This window comes from Aythya ferina (genome assembly GCF_964211825.1).
Source record: "Aythya ferina genome assembly, chromosome: 8".
Taxonomy (NCBI): domain Eukaryota; kingdom Metazoa; phylum Chordata; class Aves; order Anseriformes; family Anatidae; genus Aythya; species Aythya ferina.
The window spans coordinates 1,980,349-1,997,052 of NC_140304.1; the positions used below are offsets into that span (position 1 = coordinate 1,980,349).

The 16,704-nt window shown below is 42.6% G+C and overlaps 1 protein-coding gene across 3 annotated transcripts in view; it reads right to left on the reverse strand.

Moving 5' to 3' along the window:
• The window catches only part of TGFBR3 (transforming growth factor beta receptor 3), a 161,014-nt gene that overhangs the window by 49,889 nt on the left and 94,421 nt on the right, over window positions 1-16,704 (reverse strand). For all 3 annotated transcript variants that reach the window (XM_084527515.1, XM_084527514.1, XM_084527513.1), the window contains one exon: window positions 5,383-5,520. In XM_084527515.1, coding sequence (XP_084383641.1) covers window positions 5,383-5,520 — 138 coding nt within the window. The remainder of the gene's footprint in view (window positions 1-5,382; window positions 5,521-16,704) is intronic.

Here is a 16,704-nt window from a genome sequence, read left to right on the forward strand (position 1 = left end):
CCCTTTGCCTCTCAATATTGCAAATTAGTATGTCAGTAACTCAGCTGAATATAACTCAAGGCAGTTCAGAGTGCATTCAAGAAGCACATTTATGTTACTAACACAATAACTTATTTACTTTGCAGCAAAATAATCGTTATTTATATTTTGTATGTCAGTTTTTAACAAGATGCCAGCATTTTTTCTTAAGACCATTTACTAATGCTTTCTCTGCTTTATAGGTGGGAAAGAAGCACAATGACAACACAGTAAGGCAATGGACAAGTAAAGAACAACTCCCTTTAGCAACTCTGTGCTGTCCCAGAGAGCTTCCTCCAAAGTACCGTAACCATCACTCTCGGAGTATTTTCCTCATCACCAGTAAGTTTCAGAAGTTACCAATTAAACTTCTTCACTTACCTAACTAGGGATCAATCAATAAAAAGGCATAATTCATACTTTACATACAGTATAGTAATAAAATTCTGAATGACTGTATTGTATGAGAAGTCTGAAAAAGGGGGTGGAAAGTCAATGGTTATTCTGCCTAAGGCTTCCATAGAGACAGACACAATAGTTATGACACTCCTATGGTATGCGTGACACAGATTTCTGTTTTGAGCATACAATTCACGGACATCAAAAAACTGTTGTTGTTTTTTTAATTTGAAATCCTTTATGATTCAAAATATTCCATTTTCTGGCTTGGCTATAAATTTAATGAGAATGAACAAGACAGAGCTGCAGAAGTACTCTTATTAGCCAAGTATTTTCAAACAAGGGCCAATGAAGTGCAGCAGTTCTGCACTCCGCGCCCCTTGCAGCTGTGCTTTACACTCTTAAGCTAATTCTCTGAAATTTGCTCAAGGCTCTGGCAAGCAGGTAGGGAATCTTTCCACTACTAGAGCTGAAGCAGTACATGTATGTCCATCTGCTCCACGACTCATCTGGAAATCAGAACCCTTGGTTCTGCAAAGGGGCAGGCAGCTTCTTCAGGCAAGAGGTAATCCTAGTGACTGCAACCTGGCATGGCCTGGCACAGACAAGCAGCTGTGCTGCAAAACTAGAGCTGATCTATTTCTCTTCCGAGTGTTGTACTTGTCCACAGGTGCTGTGGTTAGGACTTCCTCAGTATTTCCCATAGTTTTCTATGATGCGTGATTCTGTGCTCTTTTTTCAGAAACTGGTTGGGAAAGCAGTGCATTTGGCTTTGTGAGCAGGGCAGAACCGTGAAAAGGCAATGGACAACCATGACAGGTCAAGTTGTTCGGCCTACTAACACAACTGTAACAACTACTGAGAACAGGATGTGGGAAGGCTTATGAGACCCTGAGAAGACATTTAAGCTCATTTATGTTTGCAGAAAAAAATACTGTCTTAGACAACACGTAAGATGAAAATGCCAGTGTGAGAGGGGCTCCAAGGCTTTCTTTTATTGTTGTTGTTTGTTTCTTTGTTTTTTTCCTGGAACCTTGTTCTTCAAGCTCCTTACAGAAAAGAAAAGGAGAAACCAGAACTTGGTGGAAGGAAGACTATAAATTATTTACATGGCACTTGAGATCCCAGATTGTCAAGGAGAGCTCTTCAGATGTTTAAACATGATTAGGGACGGGTCAGCACTGAAAATTAGTTCAGTCCTTGCAACATAAAGGCCAGGTCTCCTGTCTGAACAGCTTACTGTGAGCAGTGCCATCGCTGCGTGGTGAGAGGACAGTGTGAGGCACCATAACTTCCAGCCCTTACCATCACCAGTGGAGCTGAGGAGGCTAGAGTACAGAAGAGGAGGTGGCTCAGCCCCACCAGGGGGGAAACAAATCTGAAGCATCTATCAGGTCCTTCTGCCTCACCTGAGAAACCACCCACTCCTTCCTGCAGCATCAGTGGCCATGCTTGCTGTGGTGATGCTTCAGGTCAGATAACTTTTTTGGTGTGAATTACAACAGCTGATGCTCAGGACACATTTTAAAATCTTTGTTGTTTTCAAGGCTCTTTCAAGCCAGAAGAGCTTGAAACAGTTTTCTAAAGCAAACACTTAGCTAATCATACAGTTTTGGCAGCTGAGGCCTTACACACATTCCTATTGTTCCTATTCCTTAGTTCAGCCCACTGAAGCCCTGCTAAGCCAAGTTTCAAGCCAAGCCCTGCTAAGCCTGTTTCAAGCCAAGTAAGCCCAGTACAACCACAGTCTGAATGCTGGCATGATCACAGAATCACAGAACTGTAGGGGTTGGAAGGGACCTCGAAAGATCATCGGGTCCAACCCCCCTGCCAAAGCAGGTTCATCAGAGCAGGCTGCCCAGGTAGGCGTCCAGATGGGCCTTGAATGTCTCCAGAGAAGGAGACTCCACAGCCTCCCTGGGCAGCCTGTTCCAGCGCTCCGTCACCTTCACCATGAAGAAATTCTTTCTCATGTTGGTGCGGAACTGCCTGTGCTCAGTTTTGTGGCCATTACCCCTTGTCCTGTCCCCGCAAACCACTGAAAAGAGGTTGGCCAAATCCCTCTGTCTCCCACACCTCAGCTATTTATATACATTGATGAGATCCCCTCTCAGTCTCCTTTTCTCCAGGCTGAACAGACCCAGGTCTCTCAGCCTTTCCTCATAGGGAAGATGCTCCAGGCCCCGTATCATCTTTGTGGCCCTCCGCTGGACTCTTTCCAGGAGATCCCTGTGAGCACGCTGATGGCTCATGGTCAACCTGTCGTCCACCAGGACCCCCAGGTCCTTCTCCTCAGAGCTCCGCTCCAGCAGGTCGTCCCCCAGCCTGTACTGATACATGTGGTTGTTCCTTCCCAGGTGCAGGACTCTACACTTGCTCTTGTTAAACCTCACCTGGTTTCTTCCTGCCCATCTCTCCAGCCGGTCCAGGTCTCACTGAATGGCAGCACAGCCTTCTGGCATGTCAGCCACTCCTCCCAGCTTTGTGTCATCAGCATACTTGCTGAGGGCAGACACTATTCCCTCGTTAAGGTTGTCGATGAAGATGTTGAACAAGACCGGACCCAGCACCGACCCCTGGGAAACACCGCTAGTCACAGGTCTCCAGCTGGACTCTGCGCTGCCGATCACCACCCTCTGAGCTCGGCCAGTCAGCCAGTTCTCAACCCACCTTACTGTCTACTCCTCTATCCCACACTTTCTCAGCATTGCTATCAGGATGTCATGGGAGACAGTATCGAAAGCCTTGCTAAAGTCAAGGTAGATGACATCTACCACTGCTGTCCCCTCATCTACCCAGCTGGTGATGCCATCATAGGAGGCAACAAGGTTGGTCGAGCACATCTTCCCCTTGGTGAATCCATGCTGACTACTCCTCATAACCTTCTTCTCTTCCAATTGTTTGGAGATGGCATCCAGAACAAGCTGTTCCAACACCTTTCCAGGGACAGAGGTGAGACTGACTGGCCTGTAGTTTCCCGGATCCTCCTTCTTGCCCTTCTTGAAGACCGGAGTGACATTGGCTATCCTCCAATATTCAGGCACCTCTCCTGTTCTCCAGGACCTTTCAAAGATGATAGAGAGTGGTTCGGCAATCACCTCTGCCAATTCCCTTAGCACACGTGGATGCATCCCATCGGGACCCACGGATTTGTGCGCGTTGAGCCCACACAGACGCTCCTGAACCACTCCTTTGTCAACAAGGGGGGAAATCTCCACTTCCCAGACTCTCCTCCCTCTAGGGTCAAGGAGTCCCGGGGGGGAGTCCTTGAAGCAAAGACTGAAGCAAAGAAAGCATTCAGTATCTCCGCCTTCTCGGCATCTCCTGTTACCAGGACACCCCCTCGTTCAGCAAGGGACCCACATTATCCCTAGTCTTCCTTTTACTGCTTACATAGTTAAAAAAAAAAAAAACCTTCATATTATCCTTTATCTCTTTTGCAAGCCTCATCTCTACGTGGGCTTTAACCTTCCTCATTGCGTCAAAACTGCTGAGCGGAAATGGATAACTCTCAACAGAAAGCCTCTTCACTTGCAAAGCCAAGGCAAGGCAAAGGGAAAAGGAAAATCTGAATTGGAGGAAAAGAGATAGCTGAAAACATATTAGCTGATATGAAATGGGAGTGATGATGTCAAAAGTAAACTGAAAATATGATAAAGTCTTAATTAACTGGTAAAATGTGCTGATTCTTTTGATCAGAAGAGGAGTGAGGACTCTTATCATCATCTTGTTTCTCAGTCATTTTCGGAGCAGACCTGAATTGTACTGGTTGCATTAAGGGCATATACCAGGAACGGTCCACAAGAAGTTAATAGTTAAGAGTCTCTAACAGATTGAGAAAATCTGAGATTGTGAACACCTCAGAATACAAGCCAACCCATGTTCTTTACACCAGTAAGTAACAAATTGCACTGGAAACAGGATGGAGTCCTTCACAGTTCAAAGTACCAAAAGTATTCCTACTCTTGTACTCTGATGACAGGAAAAAGAAATCTATCCCTGTGAGCAATAGGTCTCTTGGTGCACTTAATGGCGTCACCGTCATATCAGGTCAACAAAGAGAAGTGTCCCTTCCCAGTGCAGCAGTCCTGACCACCCTCCCCTCCTGCAGATGTGCAGTGACCCCATTAAGCTCCCTTTAGGTACTGCAGAAGCAGTCACAACCTACCACAGTCAGCTGTGCTGGAAGAGCAAAGTTAAACCCTATAAGGATATAGCTAAAAATAATCAAGATTAGTTCTGCAATTAGAGTTGAATACAGTAAAAGCTGCAACTTTAATAAAGACGACTCATGATTAGACATGATGTAACGCATTAAAAATGTAATCCAAACAACTTGTCTGTTTCACTACAAATAGCAAACTTGAATGTCCTGGCAAACTGTATGGACATGATTTACATATACTAGGTAATATTTGGATCCTATATTATAAGCAGTGCTCCAGCCTTTCTGAGAAATAAAAATGACTTCATTCTGGGCTTAGCTTGGTCATTTCAACAGACCAAGCTTCATTAGGGACATAAACTGTAATTGTACACATTGAGCTCAATACATGCAAATTCTTTGGTCATAAACCCTACAACTGGCATTCACCTGTAATATTTCCCATTGTTTTGAGGCTTTTTGCATTATATTATCAAACTTCTAATCAGGACTAGCAACCTTTTATAACCTCACAACTTTGTGAACTCGAATTACTGCTGGTGTTAAAAAAATAAATAAAAAAGGTAATTTTGGTTTCTTTTCCTTGAATTCACATAACAGGTAATTAGGTACTTTTTCCCCAACTGCTTTGCCCTGCCACCTAACTATACCTCAGAACCCTACACTGAAACTTGACCTCGTGTTAACTTTTCTTTTTTAAATGTATGTTCAAAAACTTTCCAAATGAATGCCACAAACTCAATGTCTTGTGAGACAAATAGCTATGAAACAGAGCAGGCCAGAGGACTGTGTATACTTACAAAGAAAACTCTTCGGATTCCAGGTGCCAGTCTTTCTGTTTTTAGCTTCCAGTGCAGAGGCAAAGGAGAGTTGAGAAGAAACACCAGAGGCTTCTGGTGAATATGCACAGATGAAATTGGATTCAAGTGTAATGTGACCTACAGAGAAATACAGAAATACATGATTAAGTGGAATTTGAAACAATGAATCAGAGGTCATTGTTATATATATTATGGCTTCCAGTGCTAAGACCTCCTGACCCGAGATTATGGACTAAACTACTTCCCAAAAAATCAGTCAACAGAGCACAGATAAAGAATGAAACAGTTAACATTCATGCTCTATGCTTGCAAAGCACTGCTAAAGTGTTTAAGAAAACCTTGGCAAATGCTGATGAAAAATAGCTTATGCAAAAGGTCAAACCACTAAGCCAAGAGCTGGAGAACAGGGAGAAAAAAGAATTGCAAAGAAAACTCTGATTTCTGATGGTAGCCTACAAAGCTGGCTTAGAGCAGAAACCTCATCTGCTAATACTATTAGGGCATAAATCTAACCTGCAAAATAAATAAAACTGAACAAACAAAACAGAAGAAACAAATCCAGAAAAACAAGGTAGAAGTACACTAGCTTATGGAAGCTACATATACAAATACACATTTCTGTATTCTAACAGAAATTTGAACATACTCAGGAAAGAAAACGCCCATCTTCAGTAATAGAAAAGTGTACGTGGAGAATATGGTCCCAGGAAAATGGGCATCACAAAAGTGAGAAAAGCTGAAGAACTGACTCTTTAAACACCAGTTTGTTTTTCTGGAAGCCTTTCCTGCTCCATTCTGCATGTCACCAATGCTGCCCCTAGAGAAAGGGCCCAATGCCGGGCAAAACTCAGCACATGAAAGAGAACAACAGTGTCAGTTTTTAGAATACCACAACTTGCAATTGAAATCACACCATCTTTAAAATTTCTAAAATGTTTTTTTTAAGCAGTCAGTACTTGACTTGATAGTTCATCCTGCTTTATAGAAGAAAAGCATTGGGAATACAACTGAGGGGTCATACAGCATGGACACCAAGAAGGCAGGTTTGTGTCTCACAACAGTGGGTTGCTGCTAAGTTCCCTGACGGAGAGCCACAACTCTTTGAAAAGAGTAGAAAAAAAATAGAGGGAGTAAACATGAACACAACCACAAGTTTCAGTGGTTGCTCACAAAATTGAGCATATAGGTAAGAATGAATTTTGCCTCTTGCTAGAGAATCTGAGAGGAAACCTGGGACACAGCAATCACTCTGTATTGATTACTGTTTTATTGTTACATAGTGGTAGTGTCGGTTCATTTACAATTAAAATAAATGCAGATTCATCTAATTAGATGAAAGCTAGAGACCAAACTGAACATTAGCCATCCACGATTGTTTAAAATCTTTCCGAAAGGGGGAAAAAAAAAAAAAAAAAGCTTTTTTTTTTTTTTCCCCCCCTCTACTCCCTTTACTGAAAAGTTCACTTTCAGTGCAAAGTAAATGTCAAATCTAGGTCTCAGGTCTGACAAGCACCTGGAGGGCAGAAGAAAATCAGAAACTTTTTCTGCTACTTAAAAACTTACGAAGAAATGACAAGCAGTTAGCTATGTGCACCATGACTATCGGTTAGCCTACGATTCCATGCAGAATTTACCTGACTCTTAAAACAAACAATTGTTATATATGGAGTGGTAATTTGTGTCAGAAAAATGGTTGATATTAAGAAAGAAGGGGGAGATTTGGGAATGTAGCAATGGGGGTCGGAAAGCCTCGTGGTTGGTGATAACATCAGACTCTTAACGATGAGGTCATCAGGAATGTAAAGAGTTTAGAGGAAACAAAGAAGGGTGATTGAGGCGACGCCCTGCCGTCTGGGGTTGCTTGTTTTCCCCTCTGTTAAGGCACGGAAGTTGCTGGGGGGGTTGCTGGTTAGAACTGTTAACATTTATTGTTTAATGTTATATGATAATAATATTATTAGTGTGATTTCAAGGGTTAACGAAACGCGGGAAAAGCAATCACGTTTTGTTGCTTTCGGGAACCTTGTTGTGGGCAGAGCATGTGCAGAAGAAGAGGGAGACAGTTGAAGCCGCTCCTGCAGTCTGGAACAAAAGGTTGCTAATGGTGATGGAGAAACCGTGAGCCTTTCACCCACAACGACCACCACAAAGAGAATTATAATATGAAGCGGGGATAGGATATCCATATGTATAGGCGTACTCGGGTTTCTTGTAAATATGTAACAGCAATGTCCTATATATATATATTTGGAAAGTTCGACAGGTGCGTGTGTGTGTTGGTAGAGCATGGACTCCCCGCGCACCCAGCTCTGTTTACTTGCCTTTTATAAATATTCTTTTCTGTTACTAAATTCAGAGTTGAGACTTCATTTATAACACAACGAATTATCTTAAGTAACCACAGCGGAACAAGGTGTCAATCCCCACTGAACACACTTCTAGGAGCAATTCAATATGTATAGTAAAAACAAACCCAAACTATAACTCAACTCCAAGATCCATTGCCAGCATCTCCTTTTCCTGCCTCCTGTGGCTATGGTTTTTTCCATACCAAGCAGCCACTCCCAATACCAAGTTAGAGACGACCCAGTGAAGGTTGAAGGGTTATCGGGATGCCTGGGAGAAAGGAGGCAGGAGTATTGCCATGGTGGGAGGGCTGGAACAGGACCCTCCAAATGAAACAAGTCCCATTAAGCGGTGTCTGAGCCTCTGCTGTACCAAGGTTTTCTTCCAGAATGGGCTGTGAAAGGCACCTGCTCCCAGACACTAACCTCTCATTTCTTTAAATTTTTATTCCCCCCAATCCATCTTTTTCTCTTTGAATGAATCCAGAAACATATAAGGGTTCCCCATGCACTTTCTCTAAATGAAATTCTACCATCAACTGACTGAACCTGCACATCCTTCTAAAGAAATAACATCTTGTCTTTTCAGAAGCAAGCACACACTGGCTAATGCTCACTCTGACTTGAGAAAGGCTGAGCACCTCCATTTTCCAGGTAAATGCAGTCAGATCTCCAAGTACTTGATCTCTCTCAGCAGGACACCTGTTTTATGCATTTCCAAAACAAAATATTAAGCACCATGGATTACCATGTCTTCTAGGGACTGCTTTTCTATTTTTTGCCTCAAAAGAATAAAATATCTCTCCTCAGGAGACTGCATATTAGCTCTCTGAATGCTAACAGGATGACAGAGACTTCATATGCCAAACAGGCGTGATCTTAGTTATAGCCTGACACTTTAAAGCAGGTTTTATAAAGCCAAAGTAATTCTTTTAGCTGGAAGAAAAAGAAAAAAAAAAAAGTTTTGTTATTTCTCCCCTCCCCCTCAAGGCTCCCCCACTTTGTTGTTCTGTCTACAAATGGAAAGAGCTGAAAGTAGAAAGGAAAAGGTGTTTAAAACTCTTATTAAAATCATTGCTATAAAAAGCATTCATTCTTGTGGTTTTTCAGGTGTAATCATGGCTAATTAGTAATGAGCTGTTTAAACTATTAAATATAATTACTTTGTTCTGGGGTTATGCAATATAGTTTTCTTACAAAGCAATAAAAATTTTGTAATCTAAATTTACCAAAGAAGCCAAGTTAGCCAAGTTTTATCTTTTGTAGTCCTTATCCAGCAAAGATGAGTTCAATTTTTTTTAATTTTTTTTCAACTGCAAATGGCAGGAAGTACATTTAACTGTGAACTCTCCAAACTGTCAATGAGAAAATCTCCTGTGCTAAATGCAGTGAATATTACGTATGTCCACTCTTATCATGTGGATTCATTGCCACGTTTTCACAACCAAAGGAAAATTGGTTTCTTCTGATCCCAAAGCAAGTAAAGGCTAATGTAAATATTTACAAAGTGAGCTATAATATGTTTATGTGTTTAAATAACCAAGAACAGAGAAACAGTAATGGCATCCTGATACTGGCCAGTAGGTGCAGTTAGCTTGGGTTTGCACCCTGCTTGTGCTTTTATCAGAATGTCAAGTTAATTCAAAGAGAATGCTCCTACCAGAAATTTTAAAAATTCTTGCTATTTCAAACCTCTGGTATTTATTAAAAACAGAAATTGTGATAAATTAGTAGGGGTTTGTTCATTGTCCTTGAGAATTTAAAGAATCTACTGAGGAGATAAGGTTTCACAACTCACGGCATTGTAACATGGGGACAAAGCAAGACATCCTGTTTTGCCCCCACCTGAACACAAGCACAACGCATGATCACCGGAGGAAGAACAACGACTCCCAACAACAGACTGCGCAATCTCAGGACAGGTCTCGACAAGTCGACAGGTCTCGACAGGTCTCGACAAGTCTCGACAAGCCGGAACTTCAATGCTATAAAACAGCGACACTGGAAAGGGGAAGTTGCGTGCTGTGGTGGAGCGGAGACTCCCCAGCCGCCCAGCGCTGTTTTGCTTGTGTCTGCTTACTTGATTAATAAAATAATTTCAATAGACCAGTAAATTGTGTGGTCTAATTTATAACAATTTGGTGCCGTGACTCGGATGAAGGCAAATCTGATTGAAAGACCTTCGGAGGGGGCGCCCCGCTGATTTCAGCGGCCTTCGCTAGGACTACTTTCAATCAAACCCTTCACCGACGAACCCAAAATTAGACACAAGCAAATAAAACCGGTAAACCCCAGGCAACCTTTGTGCACGAAGCCCGAATGAAGACCCACGGGGTGGGTAAGTATAGGCCGGTGTTCCGTTCGGTTGGGGTTGGGTTTCCCAGAGTGTGACAACTGAGACGTCCAATTGCGGACGAAGCGAGAGCGGACCCCTCGGTAGTGCGGTTCCCACATCCCGCGAGGGACTGGGCCACGAAAAGGGGGAGCGTGTGTGTGTGTGTGTGAGGACACTCTGGAAGATGGGACAGAAGAAGAGTAAGCCTTCTGGTCCCATGGGTGGGGTAATGTATGATGTTAGGTTACCCCGGGATTAATGATTAAAAATTGGCAGGATTCCCCTTTTAGGCGGGGAAGGAATAAAGTAAAAATGATACATTATTGTGTTGAAGTTTGGGGTGGTAAACAGATTCGAGGAGACCACCTTTACTGGCCTGTATTTGGGTCTTTTGAAGATTGGGTTTGTCAGGCCTAAATATTTATGTAAACTCAAAGGAACCCTTTAGTCTAGAAGAAAGTGAGTATGTGCACCTCTGGATAAATTCAAATACGAGGATGCATCTATATCCTCTAAAAGAAAAAGGAGGGCGGGATAAAAAGAGAAAGGACTTAGAAGTCCCAACACCACCCCCGCCCTATATTCCACTGCCCGCACCAACGGCTCCCGTCCTTAATGGACTCCCCGAATTAGCTAATCCAGGAGAATCGGAATCGGATCATGAAACACAGGGGCCGGTAACCAGAAGCAGGGCAAGAAATCAGAAATCTGCTTTAAGGGAGGGATTATATCCTCTACGAGAAATAGCGATGGGGGGACCCCAGCCAGGAATGGAATATGTGGCCATCCCCATTAACTCCGGGGATGTCCGAGATTTTAAGAAAAGGACAGGAGGACGGTAAGCAAGCTTTAATGGCAACTGGCATAGTGTTTGCAGCTGCTGAGGAATAATTCTAACTGGAATAATAACTGTACATTGTATATTGTATATATAAAAGCCCGGGCATTTTTGTTAAAGTATTCTTTTATTCATATGTTAATATGTAAATATGTAAATATAAGAACTGCCATTGAGGTGTATGTCTAAGGGAACAAAATTTGCCCAGGCATATTATCGGCTCATCAGGTTTAAATGTCCTCAGTGTAATTGTCAACAGGCAGTTAATTTACAGTGGTTTGATTTTATTTGTGTATCTATATATTGTGGATTTTGGAGGGATTGGGATTGACTAGTAAAGAGCTTCTAGGAAAACAGTGGAATATTAACCACTGTAGATTACAATAGGAAATGTTCAAAGCAAAGAAACCTCGAGGAAAAGCCCCCTAGGGTGTATACTAACACATTGGAGGGATATAGTGGGGTGAGAGTGTACAGAAAGTAAAAGAACTCTTATCAAATATTGTAATCAATGGTGGCCACTTTATAAACTAGAGGATGGAGCGGAGTGGCCCCTAAATGGAACTATTAATTATAACACCATATTACAGTTAATGTTGTTTTTTGTGGAAAGAAGGAAAATGGGATGAAATATGGTATATTGATTGATATGTTGTTTCAGTATCTTGGAGGGAAAAGGTATGGAATTAAGTTGGACTCTGACTGAGCCTTTGGTGTTGGTATTAGAAAAGTACGGGCTTGAGAAAGATAAAGGAAGTGTTAAAAGGGTTGCTGAAGGTGTTAAAGGTGTGGCATGTAGTATTTAACAGAGCTGTTTGAAATTGAATGAGCAGGGAAAGGTGATGTAGGCATTATCTAAGTAACAGTCTAGAAGTTTTGGTATATTTGCATATTTGCTGTGATGTTTGTTCAGTTTCCCAAGCATCGGGGAGGGGGGGAACAGCCTGCTCCACCAGGGGCCTCTCCAGCAGCCGCAGGGGGGCTTCAGCTCCAGCGCCTGGAGCGCCTCCTCCCCCTCCTTCTGCACTGACTTTGGTGTCTGCGGGGGGGTTTCTCGCTCTCCCAACTGCTGTTGAGCAGCAGGGTTTTGTTCGTTTGTTTGTCTGTTTGTTTTCGTGGATGTGCTCTCACAGAGGCACGGACTGTGTTGCTATGGCTTGGCTCTGGGCAGCAGTGGGCCCCTTTGGGGCCAGATGAAATTGTCCCTTACCTACCACGGGGAGGTTTCTGGGTTTTTCTCACGGGGGCTGCCACTGCAGTTTCCCACTCCCACCCCCCCCGAACCTTGCCAGCAAACCCAATACACTGGGGCAGCTAAGTCATTACTGACTTGTAAAGCTTCAGGGATTAAATTAACTAATGAAACCCTAAATGTGATGGGGGTAGAAGGTACTGGGATAACAGTGCCACGTTTGGGGAATACTAAGCTGAGACCAGGGGATAAAATGATCACTGGGCAATTATTGTATGTATCCAAGGCGGAAACTAACTTGTTGGGAAGGGATTTGATGATTAAATTGGGCATTCAACTAGTAAATTGTTAGACTGGAATAACAGTGTTATTAATGGAGTGCTCTCAGGCCCTGAGAGCAAACGTATATTCACCTCTGACTGGAAAGACTCTGAAATGGGGGTGGAAGCAACAATATAGGTGGACAATTTTACCTCAGGGGTTTACAGGGCCACCTATCTATTTGGGTAAATTCTAAAAAAGGTTTTGGAGCAATTACAACCTCCCAAGGAGGTATTAATGTTACAAATATGTGGATCATTTTAAGGAGAATCGATACTCCCCAATGGGAGAGAAATGCTGAATAAAGTGATAATGAGGCAAATATTAACTGTTTTACATCAGAAGAGTCATTGGGAGGTGCAAGCAATGTGTGATGTTGTTCTAAGAAAGCATGTCTGTGTAGAAATATATACTTTAGGGAAGCACACATGCAGAGGATGTACTATATGTCAAAAGGTAAATAAAAAAGGTCTTCTGTAACCTATCTAGAGGGGGACGGGAGCCAGGGCTTTGACCTTTCCAAAGTATACAGGTAGACTTTACTGAGTTACTTGTTTGTCCTAATTGACCATGTGACTGAATGAGTGTAAAGCTTTACTGCAAGGATTAAAGCAGGCCTTAGAGATTGAGTGGGATTTTCACAGCCCCTGGCACCCCTCCTCTTCTGGAAAGGTAGAGCGAATGAATGGTGAAATTAAGAAACAACTAACAAAACTTATGCTGGAAATTAAGGCTTCTTGGGTAAAATGCTTACCCCTTGCACTGTTAAACATATGGATGCAGCCCAGAACTGATGTAGGAATTTCTCCTTTTGAAATGCTATATGGTATGCCCTATGACTTGGAATTGCCACTTGATCACCCTCAATTCTAATGAAGACTTTGAAAGAGACTCTTTTTAACACCACGATGGGGAAGGCCCCTATGTTGTTTTGCTTACTACAGAAACAGCCCTTTGGACTGCGGAGAAAGGATGGACACATGCCAGCCGTGTTAAAGGACCCATCTGTGACGAGAAGTGGGAGATCGCTCCAGGAAACAAAGACCTGGAGCTCACATTGCGACAAACTCGATAGGTACCGTGGGTTAAGGTAGAGGCTCTCCCCTGAAGAACACTACTGCTGCCGAGAAGAACTAAAACCTCGTAGTTGGCTGCAACCCAACTGACGAGTGAGGCAGAGGAGTGAATAAGTGGGGAAAGAAATGGGCCTCAGCCATTCCTATCGGTATTTGGGGGTTCTCGCACTGATTTCATCCTGCATAGCGACTCAACACCACTCCCACCAACCTTTTAAATGGACTTTAAGTTGATTCGAAGATCAACAGGTTATTGCAACCCAGATAACATCGGGGGGGGGGCCAAGCTTTACTTCTACACTATGTCAGCTGATCTCGAGGCCCCGATGCTGGGAATATATGGGATTTTATTTCTGCCCAAGTTCTAACCCGGGAAAGGGGTACTGTAAATGCCTGAACGTGTATTACTGTGCATACCGGGGGTGTGAAACCATTGCTACAGACTGGACACTTGGGGCGGGTCGGGATAAATTCTTACAAGTGGGATATGGGCTGCAAAGTTGTAACCGACAATTGGATCCCCGTTACAGGTGGTGAGGCCATGGTATAGGGTATACAGGAACCTTCCACGGAAATAAAGAAATTTGCAAGGTTCTATATATAAATATAACAAACTCGGACGATACTAGCTGGGTACTAGGAAAAATGTCAGATTTTACGAACACGGAACAGATAGGGGAGGACTCATCCTAATAAAGAAGGGAAAACCCGAGACTTCCAAGGTAGTCGGGCCTAATAAAGAGTTACTAGGGGAAGGTTTGGTTGTCCAGACTGTAAATATACCTGGGACTGCCCAACCTACTACAGTGTTTTCTAATAAGTTGACAGAGTTATCCTTTCCCACACTGCTTCCAAGCATTGTGAAAAAAAGAAAGGGGTTGTACCCAAGGAGATAACCAAAGGGTACTGGCTATGTGTAAGTGTTAAGCCCCCATATTCAAATTCTTCCAAGTGCAATTGGAGTCAGGAAATCGGGATAACTTTGACCCAAGTTACGGGAAAAGGTAGATGTATCGGCACAGTTCCAAGAGATAAAAATGATCTGTGCCATGCCACTGAAGAAAAAAAAATAAATAAATAAAAATAAGAATGGACCAAACACATAAATGGTTAATTCCTGCAAATAACACTAGGTGGGTATGTTCATTGTTGGGAGTCACTCCTTGCCTATCTTTAAAATTGTTTAACACATCTCATGATTTTTGTGTACAGGTGGTCATTATACCAAGGATTCTATACCACACTGAAGAGTATATGTATACCCATCACACAGTGGCTGAATACCATCTGGTAAAGATCATACTGGGGTGATAAGGGATACAATGACTAAATTGCGGGAAGGATTAGAAAAACGCAAAAGGGAAAATGAGGCTCATCAGAATTGGTATGAATCCTGGTTTAATTACTCACCTTGGCTTACTACCCTGCTATCAACCATAGCAGGGCCCCCTTGTTGTTACTTATATTAACACTGACTTTTGGACCATGTATATTCAATCAAGTAATCGCAATTGTGAAAAGTCGATTAGAAACTGCTCATCTTATGCTTGTGCGTGCTAAGTATGAATCTCTTGAGCAGGAGGAGGACAACGCAGAAACTTTGATGCTCAGTAAGCAGATATTGCAAAAATTCAATGAACAAAATATGTTTGAAAAAGAAAAAGGAGGGATTGTGATAAATTAGTAGGGGTTTGTTCATTGTCCTTGAGAATTTAAAGAATCTACTGAGGAGATAAGGTTTCACAACTCACGGCATTGTAACATGGGGACAAAGCAAGACATCCTGTTTTGCCCCCACCTGAACACAAGCACAACGCATGATCACCGGAGGAAGAACAACGACTCCCAACAACAGACTGCGCAATCTCAGGACAGGTCTCGACAAGTCGACAGGTCTCGACAGGTCTCGACAAGTCTCGACAAGCCGGAACTTCAATGCTATAAAACAGCGACACTGGAAAGGGGAAGTTGCGTGCTGTGGTGGAGCGGAGACTCCCCAGCCGCCCAGCGCTGTTTTGCTTGTGTCTGCTTACTTGATTAATAAAATAATTTCAATAGACCAGTAAATTGTGTGGTCTAATTTATAACAGAAATGATGACAAGAAACATAACGCACTTCATCTCAGAAACAGTTAGGCCAAGTCCTTCAGGTAATTAGAAAATGAAGAAGTATCTCTGTTTCAACTGATCTCAGACAGGTTTACTCAAAGCCAGCGTATCATCAGACAACACAGATGTTTTACACTTCATGAAGATTTCTGCCTGTTAGCTTGGTCACATGAGAGCATAAAAAGAAATCATACCACCTTAGCGACAAAATCAGATTCTTTGCGACCGCATCTCCTATTACATTTCCTAGTCACTATTCCTTTAGGCTTCAGAAATTAAATATGCATATAATATATACATACAGTTATTTCCATATAAAGTTTGAGTCTTGCTCAGAAACAGTGGTATATCTATGCACGCCTTTGGCTGGAATTGTAGCATAAATTATATCACATAATGGAATTTTCCTACATTTCTGAAAGAAAAATGCAGGCTGATCTTTAAAACTGCAGGACTTGAATCCAAAATCAATTAAGTTTTCGTAAATAAATTTAAGCATGCTTGTAAAATTTTTCAAAATAAATGTGAGTTTGCATTCCTGCACTCATTTTGATCACGAGCAAGACAGCAAATCACATTACGTGGAATTCATATCCCTAGTCCCGGACTTGCTAAATAATATAGTTCACATGCACACGTTCCTGCAGCAGCCTCTGTCACTACACTCCTTGGCAAATACATTCCCTGTCATTGTACTTAGTCCTTAGCACTAGCTAGGCATTTTCTGGTTAAGAAATCCCACAAAGCCGCTCAACAACTGCTCAGCAACATCTTGGTCAAATTTTTTCATAATTCATTTTTGCTTCAGAGATAGCTCTGATGATGAGCACCTGGCCAGCTTAGCCTGAATGCAACTGTTCCCCCTGGGAAGGCCTATCAAAGGAAGTCTGACAGTGTAACTGCACCCCTACCTAGTATTTAGAATTGCCCCATCATCACCTGTGCTTGATGATACACAACAGTGGCATCTATTATGGGAGACTTCTTCCTGGCCCCAGGAGAGATTTTCTGGGAAAACGCTGGGAATGCCTCTCCCACTCCTACCTTAGAGACTGAAAAACTTAATAGGACTTTAAGTTGTTACG